We start from the raw sequence: 14,868 nt of genomic DNA on the forward strand, positions 1-14,868 counted from the left end.
AGACCTTGTCCCCCCGCCCTCAAAAAGCCGTATTATAATCATTGGGGTAAACCCCTCATGATTAAATTCCAGTGGCTTTTAATGGAGGCTACACACACACACACACACACACACACACACACACACACACACCTCTCAAAAATCTGTAGCAAGAAGGCCACCAACAAATGTGATCCCACTACCTTGCATCTCCAGAACTCTGAGTCAAAAATAAATCTCTTTTGTAACTCAACAAGTCTGTTGTACAGTGGATCCCCATGTTACAACCAATCTCACACACAAACAACTTGAGTTACAATCAGAATTTTAGGTTTAACTTACAACCAAAGTCATGATTTACAAGCCAAATGCCAGCAGCTTAGGTGGCTGTAAACAAAGACTCACAGTGCCAGAGAAGCATATGTAACATAAGTGTACATAAACGTCAGTCTGAGCTCAGACGCATGTATTTGTGGATGTGATTTCGGTTAGTGCTTTATATAATCGCTAGAATTACTATCAAAATGGCCCCCAAAAAGCTAAGAAAGGAAGAGAAGGTAAAGAAATCAATCACAATAGAAAAGAATAGTGTTAAAGAACAGAGACAACCTTAGACTAGTTTTTAGTTCTGAACAAGTTGAGACCTAGTGAGCCAGAAGCAGATCCTAGTGGGCTACAGACTCTCCCAAGAAAGCAAAGGAACCAGAGAACCAGATTCCTGATGTTCTTAAGGAAGAGGACTCTCCTACCAAACAATAACCTCCCTGCAAGCTGAAGATGTCAACTTAAAGGGTGATTATAGTACAAAATTGTTATTTTTAGTGAACTAGGCACATTTTACAACATTTTGGTGAATACATTAGGAAAATTACTGGTGTTTCTGGTAAATTATGCACATGATACAACCCTTTTTTATTATGAAAAGGTTAGTGAAGGGGTGGTTTGGGAGGTTCGGAATGCACTATGGGTATTTCCACTATTTCTTATGGGAAAAAGTCTTGACTTACAACCAACTTGAGTTATAACCAGCCCTTGCAAATGAACTGAGTTCATAAACCAAGGGTCCACTGTACTGTGTTACTGCCAACAAAAAATGGACTAACAAACATGTCAATAATTTTTATTTTGGTAACTTGTTGAAATATTTGGTTACAATGCATTAAATAAAATGTATTATTAAAATTAATTTCAATTTCACCTGTTTCTTTTCACCTAGTTAATGTATCTACTAGAAAATTTAAGATTATATATGTGGCTTGCATTATATTTCTGTTGGCAGAACAGCCTGGTATTTATTGGCAAATTATATAGCTTACCTTATAGTAAGAGAAGGAAGTAGCAAGCAAGAGTCAAATCCTTCATTAATTGTTGAATAAGTGCCTGTGTGTCAAGAACTATCTCACAGCATTTCAGAAGCAAAAAGGAAAAAGACTTTATCCCTATTTTCAAGGAATCTGAGGTCTGACATACGAGATGAGGAGATGATTTTATACTTAATCCCAATAATCCCTGCTGGCAAGAACACTGACATGTTTCCGGCCTTCCTCAAGTCCACAGCCATCTGCTTGTTCCCATTTTCTATCCTTTAGCCCCCACAGTGGTAAACAGAGGGAGTATATATAACTGCTTGATATACACATAAAGAGATGACCGCTTCATTTTACACAAAGGTGTTGCTAGTATCTTCCTTAGAGTACCTGTCCTTGAAAAAGGGCTGCCTCACTCCAGAGTCAAGGATATCAGGATGATCTACACTGGCACCATTCACACAAACACTTATCTTGCACTCTACATCACAGTACAGCAACAAATACTGTTTACTTGCCAGGAGCTCACAGAAACCATAAAAATACGAAGCATCACTTCAAAAACAAGAAACATTTTTCAAATATTTATGATACATTTCCATGTGCAAAGCACCATAGAGACTCTATGAAAGAGACAGTGAAAGACATTATCTAAAGCATCTGAACTTGAGGTCTTCTGAATTTATGTACTTAAAATCACCAAGATACAGACCACTGCTTTTGAGAAGGCACAATTTCCATGCCCCTCATCTCAATGCACACATACACACAATTTTATAAACTGTTTGAGAGCACTAATAACCCCAGTTAATAACCTCTCATTTAAAGAAAAAGTGATCTTAAGCCTAAATAATAAATATTTGAAATCCACTCCATCTCTAACTTCTTAAATCAAACAAACCGAATGAGTACAGAAAGAAGAGTCAGGATAGTCAAATTTATCAGAGGTAAACAATAATTACACTAAAATCAACTTCTATTGTCATAACTTACCGTGAACACAGCCCAGGAAAGGGCAGAATGGCCTCCTCCGTGCAGAAGGAGCAGCACTGGACCCTCTGAGCCACTCTTGTAAACTCGAAAAGTGTATGAATTGTTAAAGATAACATATTTAAGCTTTTTCTCATTCAAGTTTTTGACTACTCACAATGATACTAAAAATCCAAGTAGCATCAAACTACACATACAACTGCTGTCAAAGAAAAATTTAAATAGATGTTTTTGAGATATCAACTCCCTGTTTTTGAAGTCTGGAGGTAGAATGACCATGTTATTTCAATGAAAAAAAAAAGTAAAGTATTCACTCTGCCCTAAAGAGGACATAGTCCCTGGTTTCTGGAAACAAAACCATTTTCAAATCACTTAACTCATGAAACTTTCACTTGGGCCCCAAGAGATTAATTAGTCTCGGGAATTTAATTCTTAATCCTGTCCCCATAAATTAGGCAATTATAGCCAAGAAAGATACTGGCAAAAACTTACAAGTGATATGACATGCTGTACAAAGAACAGGTAGGGAGTAAGATAAAATAAAACAGCAGAAAGAAAAAACATTTTAGACACTGTACCACACAGTGTGCTTAGACAATATTATAAACTTACAAATAAACCAGTTTGCAAAGGATATATCCTTGCCAGTTTCATTCTCTACTTCCACATCTTCCATGGACTCGAAGTACTGACTCCAAGGAACAGGGGAAAAATCTCGCTTTCTTCCAGGGCTACAGGGAAGGGGGCAGAAGAGAAAGATTATAAGTAAAACTTAATTATACATGAGAAGATAAAATGCGATCAACAAACGCTAAATAAATGTAAATCTGAAATGAAAACAGCAAGAGCATTTTCTTTCTTTCTTTTTCTTCCCTTCTTTCCTCCCTCCCTTCCCTTCCTTTTCTTCCCTTTCTTTTTTTCTTTCTTTTTCTTTTTTTGTAGTACCAGGGATTGAACTCAAGGTCTTTACACTGAACTACATTCCCACCTGTTTTCCAATTTTTAATGGGAATTCTCACTAAGCCACTGCCAGGGCTGGGCTTGAACTTGTGGTTCTGCTGTCTCAGCCTCCCAGAGTGCTGGGATTACAGAAATGTAACACCACACCCAACTAAAAGTATTTTCTTGTCAGATGTGGTGGCACACACCTATAATCCCAGCACTTGGGAAGCTGAGGTAGGAGGACTGTTGTGAGTTGGAGGCCAGTCTCCGCTACATGGTGAGTTCAAGGTAAGCCTGAACTGAACTGCATAGTGAGACCCTGTCTCAAAAAAAGAGTATTTTCTCACAAAGATACAGAGTTCATCACAAGCATTACCTTAAAAATGTTTAAATAAGTTCAAATACAGATTTAAGAGTAAAAACTTTGAAATTTTATAAAATTCATTAGTATATTTTAATTATAAATAAATTCTGTGTACATACACACGACAAAATCTGCTAGTTCTCTCTTCTTGATCATGGCTATAGACTCATTCCTATCTTAGTATCATTCCTTCTGAACCCTTTTCACTGTTGGTGGGAATGTAGATTGGGTGCAACCACTGTAGAAATCAGTGTAGAAATTCCTCAAAAAACTGACTAGGAGCTGGGATTTAGATCCAGCACCTGCCTGGCAAGGGTAAGGTCCTGAGTTCAATTTTTGGTACAAAAAAACCCAAAAAACTATGACTAGAGGTTCCATTTGACCCAGCTATTCCCTTCCTTGGTATCTTCTCAAAAGAACTAAAAGCATCATACCATAGCAATATGTGCACATCCTTTTTACAAGTAGTTTGTAATCTTGGAAACAGCCAAATGCCCATCAACTGGACAAAGAAGATGTAGGGTTTTTTTCAATAGACTACTACTCTGCCATAAAGAAGGATAAGCTTGAGACATTTCTAGGTAAATAGATGCACTTTGAGATCACACTCTTAAGTGAAATAAATCAGACACACATTATAAATACATTGTCTCCCTGGTGTGAGAAACCAGAAGTGTACACAAGGGTCAAAATGTATAAGTATTGTGAAATAGGAAGGAAATATTCAAATGGAGAGGGGATTGGGGGAAAAGGAAGAAGGAAAAAGTGAAAAAATAAGAGCGAAAAGGAGGGAAAAATGGAAATAAAGCTTTTGTAAATGGGGAGGGGAGGAGGTGTTGAAGGGAGGATAACAGAATGGGGAAAAAAAGAAAAGTTATATCATGTACAGGTACAAATTGTCTATGATACATATGATCATTACGTATATCTATGATGTACCAATAAAATTTGATTGAAAAAAAATCATCCCTTCGACACTCAGTCTAAGTCACTTTACTTCTCCACATCTTTAATCTCTCATACTCTTTCAGGCTTTTGTCATTTCCCAACCAGTCAATATACAACTCTCACAGAACACAAACTTGAAATATCAGTACAGTATCTTGAGCTTCTAGGAATTTATCTGAGATCTGCTTACAAAGAAATGAAATGCCTTAATTAGTCAATGTAGGCTTTTTTTTTTTTTAAAGTTGCAAACAACCCACATATCCATCAGCAAGGGACTAATGAAATTGTGGTACATGGAGAAAAATTTAGTTGTAAAAATGAAGACATTATGTACTGATAAAATTCTTTATATATGGATACATAACACTCCAAAATAAACTCTTAAGTAAAAAGCCAAACAGATGCATGTGATAACACCTGCGTAAAACTAGGAAATACATGTAAATAAAATTGTTTAGATATGTTTAGAGTATCTCTGGAAGGATAGCAGCATAACCTTGGTCATATCCTACAAGGGAAAGTATAGCTGGGAAATGAGAGAAAATTTTTCTTTTTTTCTTTTTTCACAGCATTGGGATTGAACTCACTCAGCTGTCCACAAACTTGTGATCCTACCACCTTGGTCTCCCAAGTAGCTGTGACTACAGGATTGTGACACCATCCCACGCAAGAGGGAAATTTTTCAATGTATATCTCTTTATAAAATTATAAATTATTATTGTATATTTTAAAACAAAAACTAACAAATCTTTGTGTGTGTGTATGTGTGTATATGTGTGGGTGTCATACAGAGGATTGCTCCAGGGTCTTGCACACACTAGGCAAGTTCTCTAACAGTGAATTATATCCCAAGTCTTTTTTCTTAAACTTTTGAGAGAGGGTCAAACTAAGATTCCCACATTGGCCTCAAACCTGTAAGCATCCTGCCTCAGCCTCACCTGTGGCTAGGACTACAGACATGCACCACAATGCCCAGCTTCTCTATTTTCAAACTATGTCTTGGGTGGGAAACAGGAGGGAAATCCTGGGCCATCCCTTACTTCCATACTTATTCTTCCTTTTAATGGAGGCAATTCAGGATTCTATCAGCAGTAAAACATCACCTCCTGTCAGACATCCTCCTATACATGCCATGGGATTGGACAGAGAGTATTTATAAAGTATAAGACAAAGCCCTTTTAAAAAATAAAGTTAATACAAAAGCATTTTTGGTTGACCACAATACTGGAAAGGTTTACAATGGAGCAGCTGGCTACTCAGGTACTACACTTGATGTTAGCCAAAAGGCTGAGAAGCAATACTCAGGGATGTACTGTTTCAACAGTGATGGATTTACTATATTGAATATCTACTATGTTTCAGTCATCGAGCCAGAGCAGTAGTTCTCAATCTCTATAACAAATCATCTGAGGAACTTTAAAAACACCAAAATACTCGGGTCTTGAGCACTGAGAAATTTTGAAGTTGTACAAGTCCCAAAGACAAGTGCTAGGAATATAAAGGGAGAGCACATAATTTGGGATGACAGAGTTCAAATTCCCTAAAGTTCCTACCACTTCTCTCCAATTCTCTGCAAATTCCTAAAACTTACTTTGGACTTGGTCAAATCAATTAAACTGTTTCTGCTTTGGATTGCAGTGACTAAATTAAATAATAAGTCTTTAAAGAATGAAACGTATCTGGCAATTGGTCATTGCTCAGTAAATTAATAATGCTCTTCTAAAATAAAAGTGCCTCTGTGAAAATAGATTGCAACTTCAGCAGGACCTTGTTTGTTTAGTTTGATTTTCTGGTTGCATTTTAATTCCTAGGGAAAACAGAAGCAGGGCTGAGAATTCTACCTACCATCAGTCATTCACAAATATACCTGTACGTATACTAATTTGAGTATAACAACCTCAGTATGGTATGGAAAACATATTATCACACATTCTAAAGATCCAAGCATGAATTTTTTATACTTGTACCTATGATATTATCATAGTAATACTACTGAAAATTTACTAAGCACAACAGTAAGTCGCTGTGCCAAATACTTTGTTGGAGTGAATCTATTTAATCCTTACAAAACTCCTGAGTTATTTTATCTTATTTCACAGATGAAAACACAGATTTAAGATGTAAAGTAAACTGCCAAAGGTCATGTAACTATTAAGTAGCAGTGACAGGATTCAGATCCAGTTCTATCACACTCCAAAGGCTCTTTTCTTTATCCCAATGCTACATTACTTTGCAAATGCGTCTCTCTTTCACACTCTCATTCATGCGGACGATAAGCAGTAAGCTTGTACTGCATATTACCAGACGCTTCCTTTTCACTGTCTAAGTATGACTGATATTCCCAGAGCCACAAAAACTTTCCAAATTGGCCAGGTACAAGTAAAAAAAAAGTTACGTCCTATAAACTGAAATTATTCCTATAAGAACACCTCTATTCCTAATTTCTACATAAAAAAAAAAGAAGTTTAGGGACTACCCAACTTACACCAAATAAATGAGTTAATTACCTTTGGTTAAGAAGTCCACAATTCTACATTTCCAAAAGATGCTCCTACACACAGATTTTCCAATACAACTTAGCACCTCCTTTCAAATGTAGTTATATACTCCCAGACTTCAGCTGGTTTTGCAACCAATGCTAAACATTAAATAGGTGGCAAGGAGCTTACATTATCTATGAAGTTTAAAACAAAATACTCTGCATTTTAGGGATGCAGTTTTGGTCTGTTTGAAAAATACTTTTAGGTTTTTCGTTTACACATAGCTATTTTACAGTCATTATAGCTTATGTAGGCCATTTTAGTTATAATTTTTAAAATGAACTATTGGCTTCATGAGGTCATAATGAAATAGCTTTTCAAAAGCATAGCAATCCCAGACAGTAGTATAAACCTATAATCCCAGCTACTTGGGAAACTGAGGCAGGAGGACCCTCAATTCAAGAACAGCCTGAGCAATTCAGCAGGACTCTGCCTCAAGATTTAAACATTTTTTTAAACCATAAAGCTATAGCTCAGTGATAGTGATTGCTTAGCGTAGGTTCAATCCCCAGCACCACACACACATACAAAAAACATAACAGAGTTAAATTATACAGTACTTTAAAAGTAAGAATTTATTCATTCAATAAATATTTACCAAAGACTTATGACAATATTATGTACAAGCTGGATCTGAAAGGAGTTATAAAATGATAATCAGTGCCTTTGTCCTCAAGAAGCTAGTACCAAGTACATAAAAATCTAACAGAAAGTACAATCAGTTAAATACCCTATTAGAGTGTACAAAATGGATGTACTGTGAATGTTTAAAACAGGAAAGAAATATTACTTCCCACTTGGGGAATAAACACATGCTTCAAAGTTACAAAGTAACAGTTAACCTAGGCATTCAAAGACAAAGGGAATTTGATTGAAATAAAGAAGGCAGCCAGGAGTGGTGGCACATGCCTGTAATCCCAGAATTCTGGGAGACTGTCAGGACAATCACAAGTTCAGGCCCCACCTGGGCAATCTACAGACTAAGAGGGATCCAGTCTCCAAATTAAAAATTAAATATAAAATAAAACAGGCTGTGAATGTACCTCAGTATGAAGACCCTGGACTAAAACCCAGGAAAGAAACAAACAAAACACACACACACACACACACACACACACACAATCATATGCACATAAGCAAGCAGAGACATGGAGTGAGCTTAAATCAGGACCTGGCACAGCAAGTCTGCTATACTGCACACTGGAAAAAAAAAAAAATAGCTAACTGAAAAGAGGTGGGAATAAGTACAACAGTTTTGAAAAACAAAAAGCTAAAAAAAGGATGTAAAGAAACGATTTTTTTTTTTTTTTTTTTTGCAGGGGTGCAAAAGTCACAGAAAGTAGTAGACATTATAGAAGAAGGTATCACAGAAAGTGAGAAGTCAATAAAATGTAGAGATGAAAGTATTTTTGAAAGATCAATATGGTGAAAGGAACACAATGAATTTCATTCTGGACAAACTATTTTACAGTAATTTTCTAATGGGGGGGAGGTCTTGACCAGCAATGGAATCAAAGAGGAAGAAAGACAGAAGGACCTTTGTTATGGTTCGTGTCTAGATGTCCCCCCCAAAGCCCCATGTGGTCATAGGTGGAGTTTTTCAGAGGTGGCTGGATCTGGGGTGTGTGACGCTGGAATTGACTCATGGTGTGATGCTATGATTAAGGGTGTGTGTGCTATCCATGCTAAGGTCAGATATGAGAGACAGAAAGGTCATCACTTGTACCTTGTTGCCTTCTGCTTGCTGCTTTGCCATGAACTGTTTCCCATCTGCGATGCCCCTCTGCCACGCCACCCTGCCTTGCAACCTGCCAAGTACAAACTGAAACCTCTACAGACGATGAGCTAGATAAACCTTTCCTCCCTCAACTTGCAGCTGCTGGGTATTTTGTCTCAGCAACGAGAAAGTAACTAAGACAACCCTTTAAAGGGCAGTAAGGGCTGAGGATACAGTCTAGTGGTGGAGCACCTGCCTAGCAAGCATGAGCCTCTGGGCTCAATCCCTAGGAATGTTCATGAAATAGAAAATGAAAGAATTAGAGCTGACTCTAAAACTCTAAGAGTTCAATTGTTAACCCATACTATTTGTAAATAAAAACTATTTTGATAGGTAAATGTATGCAACATTTTTTATGATGAGATAAAATTTACATCAAACCTAACTAAATAAATGTGTGATTTCCTCCTACCTCCTATAGGAGGAAGGAGTTTAGCAGGTAGGGATCAAGGTAGTGCTGTGAGAGACACAAAGCAAATCTTATTGCTACCTAATTCATGTGAATCAAATGTGCTTATAGCATATTTGCTATAATTACAAATCATATTCAGAATCTGATAAGAGATATGAATTCTCAATCTGGAAAAATGCATATAAATGCATATAATTTCACTGGCTTCAAGAAACCCATCTGTAAATTAAAAGCCTTTCTCTTATACTTTGACTTCAACAACCTATTTCAAGAAGAAAAGGGAAAGATAAGAATAAGATACCAAGCTCTAAATAGTTCCTAAATCTTGATTTACTACTAATCATTCTCAATTTACTACCAATGTTTGCTTTGCTTTTTTTTGAGATAGGGTCTCACTATGCAGCCCACACTGGTCTTGAACTCACTGATTCTCCTGCTCAGCCTCCTAAGTGCTAGGATTACAGGCGCATGCCACCACAGCTGGCCCAACCTGTTTATTGTTATAACCCAGTTAAGCTTTTAACTATGTGACCTTAAGCCAATCACTTAACTTCTCTAAACAGTGTTTTTCATGTCAGATGAGGTTATAGTAACAACTTTACAGCAGTTGTGATGTAAGTTAAAGTAGCCTTCTCTTAGCTTAGTTACTCTCAAATTAGCTTGTTCTTTTTTTTGAAACATGGAACTAATAATTCTCTAACTTTTTTTATTTCTATATGTAACACTATTCTCCAATCACTCCACCTAATGTGGCGCTAATATGAAATCTAGGAAGGTAGGGACAGTCTCCATTTTTTACCAATGTATTCCCAGAGCCTGACATATGTGTGAAATATGTATGTGACACAGGACTTAGCTTGGTGTCTCAATAAGTATTTATTATGACTAAATAAATACTTATTGTAACTATTATTAAGTGGCTTTGAGGCTAATAAATATAATCCCCTTTACTTAAATCTAATAAGGTTTCCAGTAAAAGAAAATGGGATGCTACAAATCTATACTAGTCAAGAATATGCCACAGGAATTAGGATAAACACACAGAGCAATCAAACAGAATCTAGAGTCCAGAAATAAAATAACATTTATTATAGTCAAAAGGTTTTCAAAAAATCAGCACTTGGGAGGATGAGGCAGGAGAATCACCACAAGTTCAAGACCAGCCTGAACTACACAGCAAGATCCTGTCTCAAAAAAAACCAAACCAAACCAAACAAACCAAACCAAAAAACAGTGAATCATAAACCTAAATGTAAAAGCTAAAACTATACAACTGAAAAGGAAACACAAGAGTAAAATTTCATGATCTAGGATTAAACAATAACTTCTTAGATATAACACCAAAAGCAGAAGTGATAGAAGATTTATACTTCAAGCTTCACCAAAATTAAAAACTTTCCATTAAAACTATACACAGTTTCATACATTACCACCTACTGAAAGAGAGGTATAGTTTCATGGCAATAGCAAGGGCTCTGAAGTCAGACTGTCTCGGTTTCAATTTTGTTTCCAATGAATTACAAACTTTGAGACCTTGGCATATTAATCTGATCGTAATTTCCTCAGCAATAAACTCTGAGCTGGGCGCAGTAGTGCGCACCTGTAGTCCCAGCTACTCAGGAGGCTGAGGAGGGAGGACCGCTTAAGTCCAGGAGTTCTAGGCTGCAGTGTGCTATGCCAATTGGGTGTCCGCACTAAATTCGGCATCAATATGGTGACCTCCAGAAGCGGGGGACCACCAGGTTGCCTAAGGAGGGGTGAACCAGCCCAGGATAGAAATAAACTTTGAGAAGTAGCTACAAGTAACCTTCATTCTAGGACCCAGAACTACCTAGAGAAATAAAGTTCTAAGGCAAATAACTCACAGATGGCATAAAACTCTTAAGGAAACAAACCTATAAAGATTTCATATATTAAAATGGATGAAAAAAAAATAAAATGGATGAAGTGGAGCATGTCTGTAAGCCTAGCAACCTGGAAGGCTGAAGCAGGAGGATTGCAAATGTGAGCCCACCCTGGGCAATTTAGTTCCTTAGAAAGACACTGTCTCAAATTTTTAAAAATTATAAAAGAACTGCAGATATAGCTCAGTGCAAAGGCCTTACATTCAATCCCTAATACTGGGGGCAAGAAAAGGTGCAATATTCCCCAAATTGATCTATTGATTCAAAGCAATGCCTAACAAAATTACACCTAGCAGGTGGATGTGATAACACATTCCTACAATCCTAGCACTCTCAGAGGCTGAGACAGGAGTATCTTAAATTCAAGTACAACCTGGGCTATTTACTGAGTTAATAAGACCCTGCCTAAAAATAAAAATAAAGGACTGGGGATATAATTCAGTGCAAAAGCCCTGGGTTCGATCCTCAACAACAACAAAAATATAGCTAGCTTCTTGCAGAAATGGGTAAGTTGATCCTAAAAATATATACGGAATTCAAGGGACCCAGAATAGTCAAAATAACTTTTTAAAAAACTCCAAATCAGAAAGTCTTACCTCTTGATTTAAACTTACTACAAAGGTACAATAATCAAAAACAGTGTGCTACTGTTATACCAACATCAATAGCTCAAAATTTGAGAGTTCAAAACTAAATCTATATATTTATGGTCAAAGGATTTTTCTTAAGGGTGACAAGATAACTCAATGGGCAAAATGGTGCTGAGAAACTGGTTACCCATATGTAGAACAAGGAAATTAGACATATTCCTCCAATCATACATAAAAAAATTAACTGAAAATGAATTACAGACTTACATGGAAGAGCTAAAATTATAAAACTCTTACAGGAAAAACAAAAAACTCAGTCTTTTTTCAAAGGTACCTAGCACCTATAATTCCTAAGCCTTTATGGGGCTGTGGTAAGAACTGGCTTTCATTCTCCTCTAAGTAGTTCTCAGTTTTTTCTTCTCTGCTAAATAAGTTAATATTCTTCAACTTGTTTCCTACATTTTTATATTGTATTGGTACCTTCCTCTCCACTGTCCTTTGATTTTCTTTTCCAAATTATTTTACTATAATTTAATGAAGTTTGCACAGACAATGGAGGGAAACATGGATTTCTAAACAGCCCTCTGGATAGTTATTATTATCCATGTTTTAAAAATGAGAGGCTAGGGGTAGTGGTGCACATGTAATCCCAGTACTTGGAAGCCTGAGGCAGGAGGGTTTTGAGCCTGAGGCTACCCTGGGGTATGCAGCAAGTCAAAAGCTAGCCTTGACTACATTTTGACACCCTGTTTCAAAAAACACAAAGAGGAGAAAATAAAGTCAAGAGAGGTTAAAAAATTTGTGTAAAACTACAAAAAACTGAGCTAGAATCTGACTCTGAGTCATTTCCTTATCAATTTTTAATAGTATTCTCAAAACAGTACGTTCTCCATTCTTGACATCCAAGCTGATAATAACACCCAGAAATCCCTAACGAAGTGGTGCAAGAGGATTCATCCCTGCTTCAGGGAGAGTAATAATCTGTAGAAAACGATCGTAGCAAGCTTGAGCACCTGAGAGACTAAGAAGAAAGTCAAGATTTACAAGTGTAACAATGATAGAAGGGGGCAGACACGTGAAGTCATAAGAAAGAATCAAAGTCATCTCTTCAGTTTGTCTGATGTCATTCCTAGTGAGAGAACATAAAAGCACTTATGAGTTTCAACTTAATACTGATTTACCATGTTTTTAAAACTCCTAGATCCTATTCTGTTGGCCACTGGTGAGAATATTAAGTTGTCTTACAACTGGGCTTCATAAAATCCAAAATAAACAGTGCCTTTCTCAGAATGTTCTACACTGGACAGGACAAGATGGATACAGTCAGAGACCACCACAGGGACAAAAGATAAACTCCTGGGCCCTTAAACTGTTATTCAGAAGCCAGGTATGGTGGCGCATGCCTGTAATCCCAGCACTTGGGAGGCTAAAACAGGAGGATCCCCGTGAGTTCGAGACCAGCCTGGGTTACAAAGTGAGCTCAAAGCCAGCCTGAACCACAGAGTGAGCTCCTGTCTCAAAAAAACAAACAAACAAAAAATTATTATTCATTAAAAGCATGATTTGTATTTTCTTCAGAGGCAGCTGGGAACTTAAAAGTAGTTGTTACTAAAAATCATAACTCTTCACTTGGGCCTACAGATATCTAAAAGGTAGGTGCCTAACTAGGTAACTAAGCTGAACAAATCTTGACTTTCATTTTGTAAAACTCTGGGTCAAATCCCTTCTCAGCTCTGCATTAGTCACGTGAGTCAATCAGGGAATATCTGTCTAAAAGTTGGCAAAATAAGGTTTATTAGCCCTAAATTTACTTTACTTATACTATCTCCCTTCAAGAAGGAGAACACTAACATAAGAGATTTACAAGGACATTCAGCTATGTCCAGTAAATCTCCACTGTCCCAAATTTAGAATTACCCTGGATTTACAAAATTTAGACTGCCCCAAGCAAGAACAATCATCTCACAAGAACCTGGTTCAGCCATAATGACTCCTCCAGAGCTATTGAAACTAATACTGAGCTAATGATCTATCAATCCCAGCCCACCACAGCACCCCATAAAATTGTTCCCCATTCTTTTGAGAATAGGCTGGTCTGACCCACCTCTTCAGACCTGCGGCCCTTCAGTTCTTCACACAGAAGCTCCTTTCCTATCTTCTTCTGCTTTCCTATGACCAGTTGGACTTCTTCAAAGCTGTAGCCCCTTCCTTTTATCTTATTTTCCAATTAAAGTTTTTTCCTATAAATTTGTGCTGAATTTCTATTATCACTGAAGCAAGGACTTAATGCTAGCCAGTGACAGAGGTAGGATATTTAGCCAATGTGATTTCAAGCAAATACATGAAATCTTACCTCATATAAAACCATTTTCATGTAAGATACTTAATCCATAGGTGATTCTAACCTGCTGAATCAGACTATATAAAAGATAGCCAGGTATGGTGATTCATGCCTATATTTTGAGTTCGAGACCAGCCTGGGTTACACAGTGAGTTTAAGGCTGGCCAGGACTACATAGCAAGATCCAGTCTCCAAAACCAAAACCAAAAACAAACAAGATAGGTGCTGACAACTTGGGAGAAAATCTTGGAGGCAAATGTGAAATATTCTTTCAACCTCTAAGAAGTTAATGGTTGTTGGGAGGGTGTTAAGGTTTCTGCATGTCCCCTCAAATCCTCAGGCAGTCATGGAGCAGGCTTCTAGGATTTGTGATTGATCCAGGATCCAATGCTGGGATTATGGGTGTGAGAGCTATACCAGCCCTGGGGCAGGTAGTTTGCATACTATGTAAGGGAGGGAAAGAGGCTGCCATTCCTCCCTTTTGCACTTGTTTTTGCTGTGTTCTGCCATCATGAACAGTTGCCCAGTGCCAAGTGACACTCTGCCTTGGAAAGCAACCCAGTATGGACTGAAAGAAACCTCCACAAACTGTAAGCTAGATAAACCTTCCCTTCCTTAATTTTGGGCTTCAGGTATTTTGTCCCAGCAACTAGAAAAAAGTAACCAGACAGAGGGGTAGGGGTGGTTGTTTAATCTTATGAATTAAACAGTAAATATCAAAGGTAAGATAGTTCAGTGAGAAGACCCTGGGTTCAATCACCAGTATAGTAAGAA

The 14,868-nt window shown here is 37.3% G+C and overlaps 1 protein-coding gene across 1 annotated transcript in view; it reads right to left on the reverse strand.

The window, feature by feature from the left end:
- Ppme1 (protein phosphatase methylesterase 1) overlaps window positions 1-14,868 on the reverse strand; it is a 59,575-nt gene that overhangs the window by 26,145 nt on the left and 18,562 nt on the right. The window contains exons 2-3 of the mRNA XM_005379925.1: window positions 2,914-3,007; window positions 2,280-2,372 (exon numbers count right to left, since the gene is read on the reverse strand). Coding sequence (XP_005379982.1) covers window positions 2,280-2,372; window positions 2,914-3,007 — 187 coding nt within the window. The remainder of the gene's footprint in view (window positions 1-2,279; window positions 2,373-2,913; window positions 3,008-14,868) is intronic.

This window comes from Chinchilla lanigera, unplaced genomic scaffold (assembly GCF_000276665.1).
Source record: "Chinchilla lanigera isolate Chin_1 unplaced genomic scaffold, ChiLan1.0 scaffold00013, whole genome shotgun sequence".
Lineage (NCBI taxonomy): Eukaryota > Metazoa > Chordata > Mammalia > Rodentia > Chinchillidae > Chinchilla > Chinchilla lanigera.